This window comes from Neomonachus schauinslandi, chromosome 2, assembly GCF_002201575.2.
Source record: "Neomonachus schauinslandi chromosome 2, ASM220157v2, whole genome shotgun sequence".
NCBI lineage: Eukaryota > Metazoa > Chordata > Mammalia > Carnivora > Phocidae > Neomonachus > Neomonachus schauinslandi.
In genome coordinates, this window is record NC_058404.1 from 34,713,732 (window position 1) to 34,726,392 (window position 12,661).

The following is a 12,661-nucleotide window of genomic DNA, read 5'->3' on the forward strand; positions in this document are numbered from 1 at the left end:
ATGGGTTGTGGAGAGGAAGAGTCCTGGCCCCGGGGGGAGGGGGGCGGGAGGGAGAAGGAGTCTCGGCCCAGGGCGGGTTCGGCGACACGCGCGGCCTCCAGCAGCCTGGCCCGCTCTCGCTCCGAGGAGGGCAGCGGCCGGGCTGCGTAGCGGGAGGCGCTAGGGCCTCGCGGACGGGCGAGCTGGCGAGGGGAGGGCGCCCTCTCGGGAGGGCGGGCGGGGGCTGGCGGCGGCGGGAGCGGCGCCGCGCCGAGCTGCCTCCATCCATGGCACGGAGCGGCGGCGGCGGCGGCGGCAGCAGGAGGAGCCCGGCGCGATCCGCTAGGTCCCAGCCCAGCGCGGAGCGAGCAGGCGACGCGGAGGGGCCCGGCCTCAGGCGGCCCGGGAGCACGGCGCAGAGAGTCGGGCCGCGCCGCCGGGGGCCGCCCGCGCCGCGCTGACAGCCGCGCCCGCGTCCTCCCCGCCGGGGCGCTCGCCGGACATGCCCCCGGGGCGCGGCGGCGGGGACCCCGGGGCTTGCCTCCGCCCAGGGCCCCCCGCCCCGCCCTCGGACGCCCCGGGCCCCCGCTGAGCACGCCTCCCGCAAGCCCAGGTCCCTCTGGCCGGCGCGCAGACGGGCCCCAGCGCTGTGGGTCCCCGCGGGGCGATGGGCTGATGGGCGCCGCGGGACGCAGGATGCGGGGGGCGCCAGCGCGCCTGCTGCTGCCGCTGCTGCCGTGGCTACTGCTCCTGGCGCCCGAGACCCGGGGCGCGCCCGGCTGCCCCGTCCCCATTCGCAGCTGCAAATGCTCGGGGGAGCGGCCCAAGGGGCTGAGCGGCGGCGCCCCCAACCCGGCGCGCAGGAGAGTGGTGTGCGGCGGCGGGGACCTCCCGGAGCCTCCCGAGCCCGGCCTTCTGCCTAACGGCACCGTGACCCTGTGAGTACCCTAGTCGGCCCGGCCCGGCGCGAGCCCCGACGAGGGGACGAACGGAGACAGGGCGGGAGGGGCGGGAGGAGGGGGACGGGGACGTTGCCGCCACTTCAGAGACTCTGGGACACGCCTGAGTCCGGGCGCCGAGCAGGGAGGCTTGGAGAAGTACGGGGAGGATTAGGGCTCCAGGGGTGTGGAGGGAGGAAGGGACTTGGGGGGGCGGCTGCGCCCGAGGGAGGGGCACCGCGGGCGCCCACTCACCTGCACAGGTGAAGGGAATGCGCGCTGGCGGGGCGCCCACGCCCCTTGACTTTCCAGCCTGGGCTGGTGTTGCAGACTTCGGGGACGTGAGGTGGGTGGGCTGGGGGAAGACTCGGGAAAGATCGACGCGCGCGGCCTCAAAGGTGGCTGAGGTCGTTACCCCCGCGGACGCGTCCTTGGCCGGACTGGAGGAGTCTCCCAGGTTCACCCCGCGGGCCTGGCTCCTCCAGTGGGGGGCGCCCCATCCGCGCCCCCCCCCCCCCCACCAGCCTGCCAGCCCAGCTTCCAGCGCGTCTCCATAGGGCCGGCGGAGGGGGGAGGGTGTCGGAAAATCTGTCCTTGGGATTGCGGCGCTTCTGGCCTGAAGGAGACCCCGGCGTCCGGGTTCGTCTCGGGCCCCTCTCCCTCCGCGCGCGTCTGCGAAGTGAGCCGTGCGCCGGGTCCTGCACCCCGCCCTCTTCTTTGCCTCCCCTGGGTATAACACGAGCTTTGGCTGTTAATCGATTGACTCCTTCGCTCCAAGACTGCGAAGAAAGAAACCCGGCTGAGGGGGAGGCGGCTGCCTCCCAGCCTCCTTCCGTCCTCCCGTTTCCTTTCTCAGCCAGGGCCCTACCGAGCCCTCAACTCTGCCGCCTGCGAGCGCGGCCCGTCGCGGCCGCGCCCCGTCCCCAAGCCTCCTCAATGGAGGTCCGAAGCCCCCCCACCGCCGCAGGAGAATTCGCGACCCCAGCCCGCCGCGGCGGTTTCCTGCTCGGACCACGTGCTCCCAGCTCCACGCACGCCGTGGAGTGGAGGGTTCGGCCCGAGCGGCGACCCGTGCCTTTCCTGTCCCGGACCCAACCTGCGAGCGCTCGCCCTTTCCTGTCTTCCTGACCCCGGTGGCAACCGTTTCCCCACCGCCCCTTGCCCAGACTTGGGGCTGGCGCACAGTCTATCCTGATTGTGTCCAGAACAATACAGTAGTGCCTTTGGTCGGGTGAGTTCAGAGGCTGCCGGCTTCCTGACAGGACACGACTGGTCAGCCTCTGACGTTGGCCGCCCGGCCTGCATTTTCCCCAGCTGGGGTGTGTGTGTGTGTGCTCGAGTGTATGTGTGTGCATGGCGGGGGGAGGGTGGAAGCAGTGTGTCTGCTCTCTCCCACGTCTCAGCGGCAGCTCCGGGATCTGGCCGTGGCCTGGGAAGGCGGCTGGGGTTGCTCATTCCTGGCCTCTTTGACTGTCCACTGGTGTTGAAGGGTCCAGACAGGCCCGGGCATTCCCCAGCCCACTCAGATCTGGAGGAGAAGTATGCTTGCTGTGTGGAATGGTTGGGCCCGTGTCTGGGGGAGCCCCGGCTGGGCAATGGTAACTCAGTTCAGGAGAGCGTGTGTGTGTGTGTGTGTGTTGTGTGTGTCTATTCGATCTTGTGACTGTACTCACACACATATGTGGGACACCGTCTCTCTGTGTGTCTGCTTGTTGGGATTAAGGAATCCACACATACTGAAGGCAGAAAAGAGGGGGAAAACATTAAAAGGTGGTTTTGCAGTACATCTTAGAATGATTTGGTAACTAACGCTTTCCAGCCATAGCTAATTCCCATCGATGCCACTCCAAGGAGCGAGCGCAGCTGACTCTTGGTGAGAATATATGGTGACAGGGTGGCAGCAAACGTGACTGCTAGCTCACCTTCCCATCCCAAACCATTCCCAGAGGAAGGGCCCCTTCTTTGTCCAGGCCACTGACCTAGCTGGCTTAAGATACCTTCCAGAGGAACAGCCCCGAGCCTGGGTGGGTGTCCCCACAGCGATGACAGGGCAGGCCCTAGAAGCTCCGGAGAGCCCACTGGCCCCTCAGCCTGGAGTGTGGCTGAATCCCAGCCACAGACCTATTTCTTAGGCTCTCCCTCCAGGCTCCACCTAATCCTGACCCTGATTGCTGGGCAGGGGCTCTGTTCCCAGGGCTCAGGCCCTCCAACGTACCCATCCCTGCCCAGCATGCCTCTTGAGGGAAGAAGGAAGAGAAGTGCCGGGAAGCGGCTTCAGCCTGGCAGCAAAACAGGAGGCCAGGAGCTCAAGAACCTTCTCCACACCCTCCCAGACTCCTCCTCCTTACTCTTTTTGTTTCCACACAGATTTCCCCTGCCATCTTTTTGCCTGTCACCTGGTGCAAACAACAGGACTTTCGCAGATCGATTTTTGCATCTGTGGCTTTATCTCCCTCCTCCTCCCCTTTTTCCTCCAGAACGGGCCACCTTATCTCCCTCCCCCCCTCCCCTCTTTTCCTCCAGAATGGGCCACCCGGCCCCAGTCCCCTTCACACCCCACCCTGCTCACTTGGGTCCTCGGGGGACCCAGGACTCCACCTTGGGAAGCCTGGTAGCCACCAGTGCTGGGACTCTTCAGGCGAAGAAAGTGCTAGAAAAGATGCCTGTCTGCAAGGAGCCTCCAGTCTCTGCTCAAAGAAAGCCTCCAGGGAGTTCTGAGGCAATTCTGTGACTAGTCCTGTTTACCTCACTGAAAACCCTTCCACCCTATTATCCTAGCTTCTGCGTTCTGTTTTTGTAGACTCTGTGCCCCCTCTCCCCCACCCTGTACTGTTTCCCCTTCTAATGGATTTTCATTTGCAGTTTTCCAGGAAAGCAGAACTCTTGGCTTCCTTCCTGATCCATCTGTCCCACCCCTCAGCTCAGTCCGCAGGGCAGCTGCGGACACCCGCCGCCGCCCCGCCGATGCTCCTATCTAGAGCAGGAGGCTTTATGGCTCTCCCCCAAGGCGAAAGGTCTCATGGGGGGTGGTGAGTTTCAGGGAGAGCCCGGGTATGGAAGGGAGATGGAGACCCCTGTGAATCCCCCACCCATCCCTGGGCAGCAGCTGATGGGCCTGTCCTTCTGCTTCTCTGCTCTGGGAGTGAGGGGGGGGGGGGGGGGGATAATAAAGAATTCTAGGAAAGGACTGATAATAGATAACTCCAGAAGGAAATCGCCTACAAGGACCTTCTGGGATATCCGAGCAGCCCCTCAGAGGATTCTAGCCAGTGTCATAAATTCCTAGACCGCCTGCACTGAAAAGGCCCTTCCAGATCAGCAAATCCAGCCCCTGCATCTTCATCTTAGAGCTGAGCAAACTGAGGCCAGGAAGGGCGGGGGGACCAGTGTCCCTACAGTCACACACTAGCAGACACGAGGATCAGCTGGTTGGGTTCTCTTAAACTTCTCTCGGGTGACAGACTCGCTCTTCACCTGGCTGGACTTGGGACCCAATGGACACAAAGCCACTTTTAAAAACCCAGTTCCTTCCCAGGAGAACCTAGGCCCTTTTGACCTGGGAACATTCCAAGGCTGGGTGAGGAGGGGGCAGGCAAGGTACAGGTCACTCTGGATTCTCCCAGAACCCACAAACCCTTTCTGGGGCAGGGCGTTGTCTACCGCATCAGCAGCCCACATAGGGGAAAAGGGGCATTTGCCATTCGGATGCCCCTACCGGTGGCCACATCCTTTTGCTGGGGGTTTGGTGGTCTTTAGAGGTAGCATGGGGGAAGGCGAGGCCCCTTCACAGCCTTGTGTTTGCTCCAGCCTCAGGAAAGTGGTTCTGGAACACAGATCTCCCTCTGAACCTCCAGCTCTGGACTGGTTCCTCCCCTCAGTGCCCCTCACCCCAGCTGCCAGGATCCAGTCAGGGGAGTTTGGGGCAAAGTGTGCCAACTGCCTTGCACATAGCCTGAGGGGAGTGGAAAGATGCTGGCTGGAGGGGCGGGTCCTTGCCATCTTCCCCACCCCCTTCTCTTCCACCCTCTTTCCCCCATATGGTTCTCATAAGGTCTGGGCTCAGAGACAGCAGTCAGAGGAAGTGGCTGTGTACAGAGAGCTTTTGTGAGGGGAGGAGGGGGAGGGGCAGAGAGCAGGGAGAGAGAAGGAAAGAAAAGAGGGAGGAGGCTGGGGACAGAAGGTGGGAGCAAGCTGGGAGACTCCAGCACACTACCTTACCGTCCCAATGCAGGGTCTCAGCTGCAGCATGCCCAGTGTGGGCTCTTGACCCCGCCTGCCTGAAACAAGGGGCCCCCCAAAAATCCAGGTTCCCCTCTAACTTCGCAACTACCTGCAGGAGAAGCTGGAGGAGCCCCTTCCTGGAGTTCTTGGGGACTCTTTGGGCTCCCTCATGTGCAGGATGTCAGGGTCCATGGTCCCATCTCAGGGCAAGCACTGGACAGGGAACAGAGCCCTCTGGGTGTTACTGGTTGAGTCCTCACTGCGCCAAAGAGACTAGAGAGGCCACCACACTGAACTCCAAAGACAACCTCTATAATTCATCATCCCAGTGGTTCCAGGACCCAGAATGGGTAATTTGGCCTGAATTATTCAGAACATGTGCATGAACCCAGCCACTCCTGATCCCCAAGATGGTCCCTTCCCACCAACTACCATGGATCACCCTTCCGTGATGGGGGCGGGGGTGGTGGGCAATCCCTTGCCCTGGGGGTATGAGTCTGAGAATCTCCCCCAAAGGCACAGGCAAACCAGCATAATTTGAACCTGACCATAAATTGACCCTTAAATTGGGGGTCATGTTTTTAAAGGGAGAGAGTTTCCAAGTTTATGCCACATGAGAATCATTGGGGTAAGAACACTTTCCTGAAGGAGAAAAAGTTCCAACCACCTCTGAGTTGATCCATATCCATGCATTCAGTGGGCTCTCCTCACCAAAGCCCAGAGAGGGGAGGGTAGGTCCCCAGCGCCTCACAGCCTGGACCAGCACTCCTCACTCCCTCATGATCCTGAGAGAGAGAACTCCCCCACTCCCTGGGACCTGACGGGGAGCAGGGGAGAAGAGAGGAGGGAAATGGTCCTGGGCTGAGGAACTAGAAGGAAAGTCCGGTAACTGCTCGGAAGGGGCTGCTTGGAGGGGCTGTTTATTTTCATTCCCCCAGCCCAGGCTCTCTGTTCTATTTAGAGCTCAGACACTGACAGGACAAAGCTGCCTCCTCCCCTTCCTCCCTCCTCTGGAGGGCCCCCATCCTTCCCAAACTCCAGAACATTCCTTTGCTTTTAGGACTGGGTAATGGGGGTGGGGGAGCAGAGAAACTGTGGAGTGTAGCTAACTCCAGCAACCTCCCAGGACCCAGCTTCCCTAGCCCTGGGAGAGGGGAGAGGCCGGATGGGGGAGCAAAGGGGTGTGCAAGATGGATGGAGCCAGGTAAGGGCAGGGAACGGGGCGGAGAGAGGCCTGAGGAGGGAGTTCCAGCCCGAACTTGAGGGGCCAGACATCTCCCAGCTGGAAAGGGAAGGGAAAGTCTGAGAGACGCTCCCCCACTCCCACCCACCCACCTAGGGCTCTTTGCCTGCTGGGAACTGTGTGGTGAGGCAGACACTTTAGACTTCAGGCTCCAGGAGACCCAGTATCCAGGATGAGAAAAGCCATCAAATATAAGAAGTGGGAGTCTTCAGTCCAGACCCTTCTTTTACTGAGAAGAAACCTCCAGAGAGGGGCTGACCTGCCCAAGATCACACAGCAACTAGCCAGACCCCAGGGCTCCTGGTCCTGGGTCAGCCTCTTTCCATGGGGGCTTCATCCCTGGGGACAGAGCAGGGGAGATAGACATGAGCCAGGGAAAAGGGGCAGATAACCTAATAAACACTCGTGTACTTAGGGGACCTCTGTACAAAATCTCTGCACAGAGTACTGGAAATCAGATGGACCCAGGGCAAGTGGTCTCTAAAGCATCCTTCCTGGTGTTTCTCTCCCTCTCTCGCACCATGCACAGCTTCGGGACTACACACCCAGGTGGCAGGCGAAGTCTCAGGAGGGCTGTACTGTGGAGCCGAGGGATGGTGCTGTCTCCAAGCTGTCAGGACTGAGCTCTGCTAAGACTGACTGGGTGGGGGGCAGAGGAGGGGGAGCGAAGGGAGGTAGGAGGAAACTGCTCCATGACTTGAGAAAACGAGGGTTCAGCATGAACCCTGTCCGTCGACCACCCCCACCTTGCCTAGAGCTCTGTGCCTCCAGGTCCCGGTCCCTTCGTTCAGCCAGTGCCTGCTGTGTCCAGCCCCACACCAGTGCCAGGAGGTGAGAGATCTGGCGTCTGACCTCAGGGGGCCATCCGGTCTCATCGTGGAGACTGGATACAGGCTCACAAAGCAGAACAGGATCAGGGCCTCTGGGCTCCCGAGGAAAACTTCTGGGGTAGAAAGATTAAAGGACTAATTTATACTTGAGTGTAAAAGACTGATAACAGGGTGCCTGGGTGGCTCAGTCGGTTAAGCCTCTGCTTTTCCCTCTGCCCTTCTCCCCTGCTTGTGATCTCTCTCTCTCTCAAAAACAACAACAACAACAACAACAAAACAAACAAAAAACCCAAGACTGATAACAAACTGATCCTTTCAGGTTTATTTGTATTTGAAAAGAAATCCACTTTCTTCACCCAAAATCGTGGCTTCCCCGGGCTGAGATTTTAGGCCATGTTTGGAGAAGCACTTAAGGCCGATTGGGAGTAATTTCCCAGCTTCCTTGAATCGAGTGGACACATATACACACAAGCATTCCACCCGGTCTGACACATGTCCCTCTGCCTTCCATGAATGGAAGATTGAAGACCCCACGTCTCATTGATGTTTGTAGTACTATTGTGTTACACGGGGCCGGGCACACAAAAGGTGTCAGTGTAGACTTGAAGATTGAATGAGTACCTAGGCATGAATGATCACAGCAAACTTGATTCCATGCACTCAAGCTAGGGTGCTGGGGCCCCAAACCCCCAGCAAGGCACACCGACCACCTACCATAAACACCCCAAGCCCCTTTGCTCAGGCTGCGGACTCCCTCAGATTAGTCCTCCCCATCTCAGCCCCAATTTCTTGGTCCTGCCTGCTCACCACCAAGCTGGGGTGCCCTTGTAGAGAGGGTAGGTTAGAGAAAAGGAGACAAGAAGGCCCCATGCATGGAGCCATTCCAAGACTCTTTTCTTTCCTGACCTTGACCTCAGGCGCTGCCTGGACAGTTCAGCTTCAAGGCTGAGGTCAGAGGCCATATCCAGACACAACCCCCTACAGCCTGGGGAAAGAAGGTCCTACCTGGGTCTCCTTCTAATCAGGTATTCCGGGCTGTGCAGACAGGCTTCCAGCCGGGGGAAGGCATGGCGAGGAAGTTCGGGAGTGCTGTGTGTCCTCTCCCCCAGTTAAGTCCCCTGCAGTGAGGCTAAATGGACGTGAAGGGCAGACTGGAAGGGAAGGGAGGCCACAGGAGGGCAGTCTTTAGCCTGAGGCTGTTTGCCAGGGCAGGGTCTGTGGACCAGAGGCAGTTTCGATTTTGGAGACCTTGTCATCACATCAAGCCTACTGTAATGCACCCCCCTCCTTCGTGAAACATAGTAACTCTTGCCAATCAATGTGGTATGACATTTGGTTGTTATTTAGGTAAGTGTTAATTGCAATTTTATAGCATTTATATTTCAGAGGCGGTGATTATTTTTGTAGGTTTAAGACATCTTTGTGGGCCCTGGAACTGCTCAGAGGCCTTGCGCACTACGCCTGCAGGAAGGGCTGGGAGTCCATTTTCACTTGCTGGTTCAGAGTGGCTATGGGCCTGAGACCCCCTCACTGATGGTCTCCCTAAGACACTCACTGCTAAGGTGCAGATGTTGGAGACAGGTCCTTCTGAGCCCAGAGGGCCCTGGTGATGCCCTGAACTCCAGGCTCAGACTCCCTGGAGAAGCTAGATTCACCAAGTGTCCAGGCCTGTGGTCCTTGCATCTGTTACAAGTGGAGGGGGAGGGGCGCTGACATGTATGGGTCTTCCAGCACATGAGAGAACAATTTGGTTCGGACATGCGTTGGTCCCATGTCTCACGGAGTGGTGCCCACATGACCCCTACAGGGTCATCTCTGATGTGGGGCTGGGATCTGGTGAGTTCCTGTGGCTGCCCAAAGGCCACATGGCCTCTCTGTAGACGCCAGCCACTCCTTTGGCCTCCAGCCTCATTAGTGGTAACTCCGCTTGCTTGCTTCTCTTCCCTAAAATAGGACCCTAGCTGGGAGATAGTTCTGGAATGGACTCAGTGTGCCCCCTCTCCTTGACCAGATTTCAGACTCTAGGCTAAGAGAACAGGGGACTCCAGGGACCGGCCCCCCTGCCTGTGAAATCTGATGATGTTGGAGTGGTAGACAGGGAGGGAGGGAAGAAAGCTGCAGATGCTGGGTTGGGTGAGCCAGAGGTCTGAGAGGCGGGTTGGCGTGGTTGGGAAGGAAATCCACCTGGCAGGCTCCTTGTGCTGTTGCAGGGCGAGGGGTTGATGCAGGCTGAGGAAGTAGCTGTCCGGTAGGGGTGGCAGGGCAGTGAAGAGGGGGCCAAGCTGACACTGTGTCTACGAAGCTGGACAGAACCATAGGGCCAAGGCTTCCTCCTTCCCGGCCCGATGGTTGGGGCCGCCCTGCCTGCTTCCATCCCATGTGACAATCTAGTGTGGTGGGAACATTTTCCTTCCCATTGGACGAGGCTGGCTGTGTGTTTTCCTCTACTCGCAGTAACTGCCAGCTTCCTACCTGCCCCGAACAACGCCAGACCCAAGCACTTTCTGCCCCAATCACTGCCCTCCCCACCCCCCAGACCCACAAGGGGCAGCTCCCAGAGCTGAACCACTGAACCCATAGGCACAACTGAAGCCCTTCTCTGGACAATCTGGGTCTCAAGCAAAATTTCCTCAGCCCCATCTAGGTTGTAAAGGCCAAAAGATCCAATTCTGGGTATTTGGGGACTGGGATCACAGAGATATCTGCCTGAAATTTGTCCAAGAGCTGGAAATGCGGCAAGAAGGGGGGCCATTGGAGGAGAAGGACAAACCACCGTTTGCCTGGCATCCCTGCTTTTGCGAATGGCTTATGGAGAGTTGGGGATCAGGGACATGTTCTCTGCCCCAGAGAAATATCTCCTTTCCAGACTTTCTGGGCTGGGGTTTGCACCAGGCTAGTCAAGCTGGAAACGTGGGCTGCAGCTGACCTCCTACTCCTTCCCAGCACAACAGTGGCTACCTCAGATTGGGGGAGGGGGCTGCCAGAGGGGGTTAGGACACCAAGGGATGAGTTGTGCCTTGTTCTGGGCCACCGTCTCATCTTCACCTGCATCAGGGGCTGCTCCCCAATTCTGTGCTCTGCTCCCACACCACTCACACACACACACACACACACACACACACCCCACCCCACCCCAATTTGCCTCCTATCTCACAAGCAACCCAGACTTCCTCCTGGGGAGGCGCAGGCCACGAGGAAACCAGATAAGGGTTAAGCCACCAGCCACACGTGGCCCCTGAGCTCCTGTAACGTGGCTGGTCTGACCTGAGATGTGCGAGAACAGTAGAACACACACAGCTTCCAAAGTCTCCGTACAAAAAAAGAAAAAGAAAAAAAGGAAAATATCTTGTTAATAATTTTGCATATTGATTACATATTGAAATGATAACTTTAATACATTGGGTTAACTAAAATACATGATTAGAATTAACTTTTTAACTTTAAAAAATATGGCTCCTAGAACATTTGAAATTACATACTCAGTTCACATCGTCATACTTCCACTGACCAGCTCTAGGTAAAAGAATTTGGGGTATGCAAAAGGTGTTCAAGGGTTAAAGGCTGAAGAGTCTGAAGAATGTGGGGTGTACCCCAATACCACTTCTAGGCCTGTCTGGACAGGATTCTCAAATTAGGATCCCAGATTTTAATCTCAGGGAGTTGGAGGATTTTTTTAAATTTCCTGTTTTCAATTCAATGATCTTTATTTTTTTTATTAAAGATTTTATTTATTTGAGAGAGGGAGACAGAGTGAGAGAAAAAAAGCACCCACGCATGCATGAGCATGAGTGGGGGGTGGGGCAGAGGGAGAGGGAGAAGCAGAGCCCCCCCCCCCCCGCACTGATCAGGGAGCCCGATGTGGGGTTCCATCCCAGGACCCCAGGATCGTGACCTGAGCCAAAGGCAGACGCTTAACTGACTAAGCCACCCAGGCGCCCCTCAATTCAATGATCTTTAAACAAAAATCGTCTGCAGATAATTTTGAGATAATTATTTATTAGAAGGTATTTTCCTAGTGTAAGATTTTCATTTCGAAAGTCAATGTTTCTCACACTAGAATCCTCAGACGTATTCTCAGGAAATAAGATACTTTTCCCCTCCCTTTAACAGGTCTCTACTCAAGTTTGAGAACTAATATTCTCGGGCTTCCTCCTTCATGAATGGGGCTGGGCTATTCTGGCAGCCCTGTCCCTGTCTCCTTCCATACCTCCTCCCTCCCCTGCCTGCACCAGCCTCATCAGCATCCTCATCCCCACAAACCCAGGAGGGGGCAGTCCCTGGGAGAGACCCTTGGGACTGCGGGACGGGGGAGGTTGAAACACATGCCTTTTGTCCACCCTTCTTCCTGACACTTCAGGACCCCTCTCTGATATTACTAAAAGTACTGTGGGGTCCTCTCACCCTCTTTGACATTTAATGCAACCTCTGAGCCTCAAACTCTGGGGGCATATGAAGGGGATGAAGCAGAGATGAGGTGAGGCGAGCTTTGGTTTATAAGTCACACTGTCAAGAGTCTGTCACCACTGAGGGGGCCACCACCAGGGCCTGAATGAGACCATTAGAGGCCCTAAGAACTGACACGATTATTTATGATTTACCACCACCATGGATAATGCCAATTAAAATGAGAATAAAGGGGGCCATGTGAGTTCTAATTATTCATATGACAACTATGATGAACTTTTTGAAATGTCAAGATTGTGTGTGTGTGTGTGTGTGTGTGTGAGAGAGAGAGCGCGCCATTTGGAAACCCAACACCCACCCCCGCACCCATGACCCCTTCACACAACCACTCCTCAGGAGCTCCTAGGAAGTGTCAGCGTTGGAGGACAGTTAGGTGGGGACTAGAAGGGTAGGAGGGGGTCTATCTGGAAAGCAGAGAAGGGAGGAAGCCCCCTTCCACTCTTGCCTCCATCCTGGCCATTGTCTGTTCTCCATGAGCCTCCTGAAGATGGACTGGCTGGAATGTCTGGAACGTCAGAGGTCTGGGGTCCTCTCCCCGCCTGTCTTGATATATTCACCTAGTATTCACCAGTAAGCTTGGGGGCAGAACTCTAGACAGCTGCCCGCATGCCTTGTCCCCACCCCCCACCTGAGAGCTGAAGTCCATCCCAAGGCTGCCCACTCAAGAGAAGTTTCCAGACTTGTACCTCTGGCCTTCCCATGTCCACCAATAAGAGCAAAGAAGTGAAACCCTTTGTCTCGGCCCAGAGCAGGCAAGAGTTTGGGCTGCGAGGCTCATTAAAGCGTTTTAATAACCAATTAACTCAAAGGATGAGCCCTTTGGCTGGTCTGGAACTTCCTCCTCCCAGGGAGGGAGTCTGGCAGAGAAAGGCTAAGTGGGTGGGCAGAGTGGGTTTAGTCAGTAGCTTGGGGCCTCTTTCCTCCCCCTCTAAATACAAATAAATAAACAGAACCTCTGAGTGGGCAGAGGCAAAGGCTGAGGCCTG

The 12,661-nt window shown here is 57.2% G+C and overlaps 1 protein-coding gene across 1 annotated transcript in view; it reads left to right on the forward strand.

Moving 5' to 3' along the window:
• Window positions 1–654: 654 nt before the first annotated feature.
• Window positions 655–12,661, forward strand: part of ADGRA2 (adhesion G protein-coupled receptor A2) — a 33,530-nt gene continuing 21,523 nt past the window's right edge. Inside the window, exon 1 of the mRNA XM_021681566.2 lies at window positions 655–917. Within this exon, the coding sequence (XP_021537241.1) occupies window positions 655–917 (263 nt within the window). The remainder of the gene's footprint in view (window positions 918–12,661) is intronic.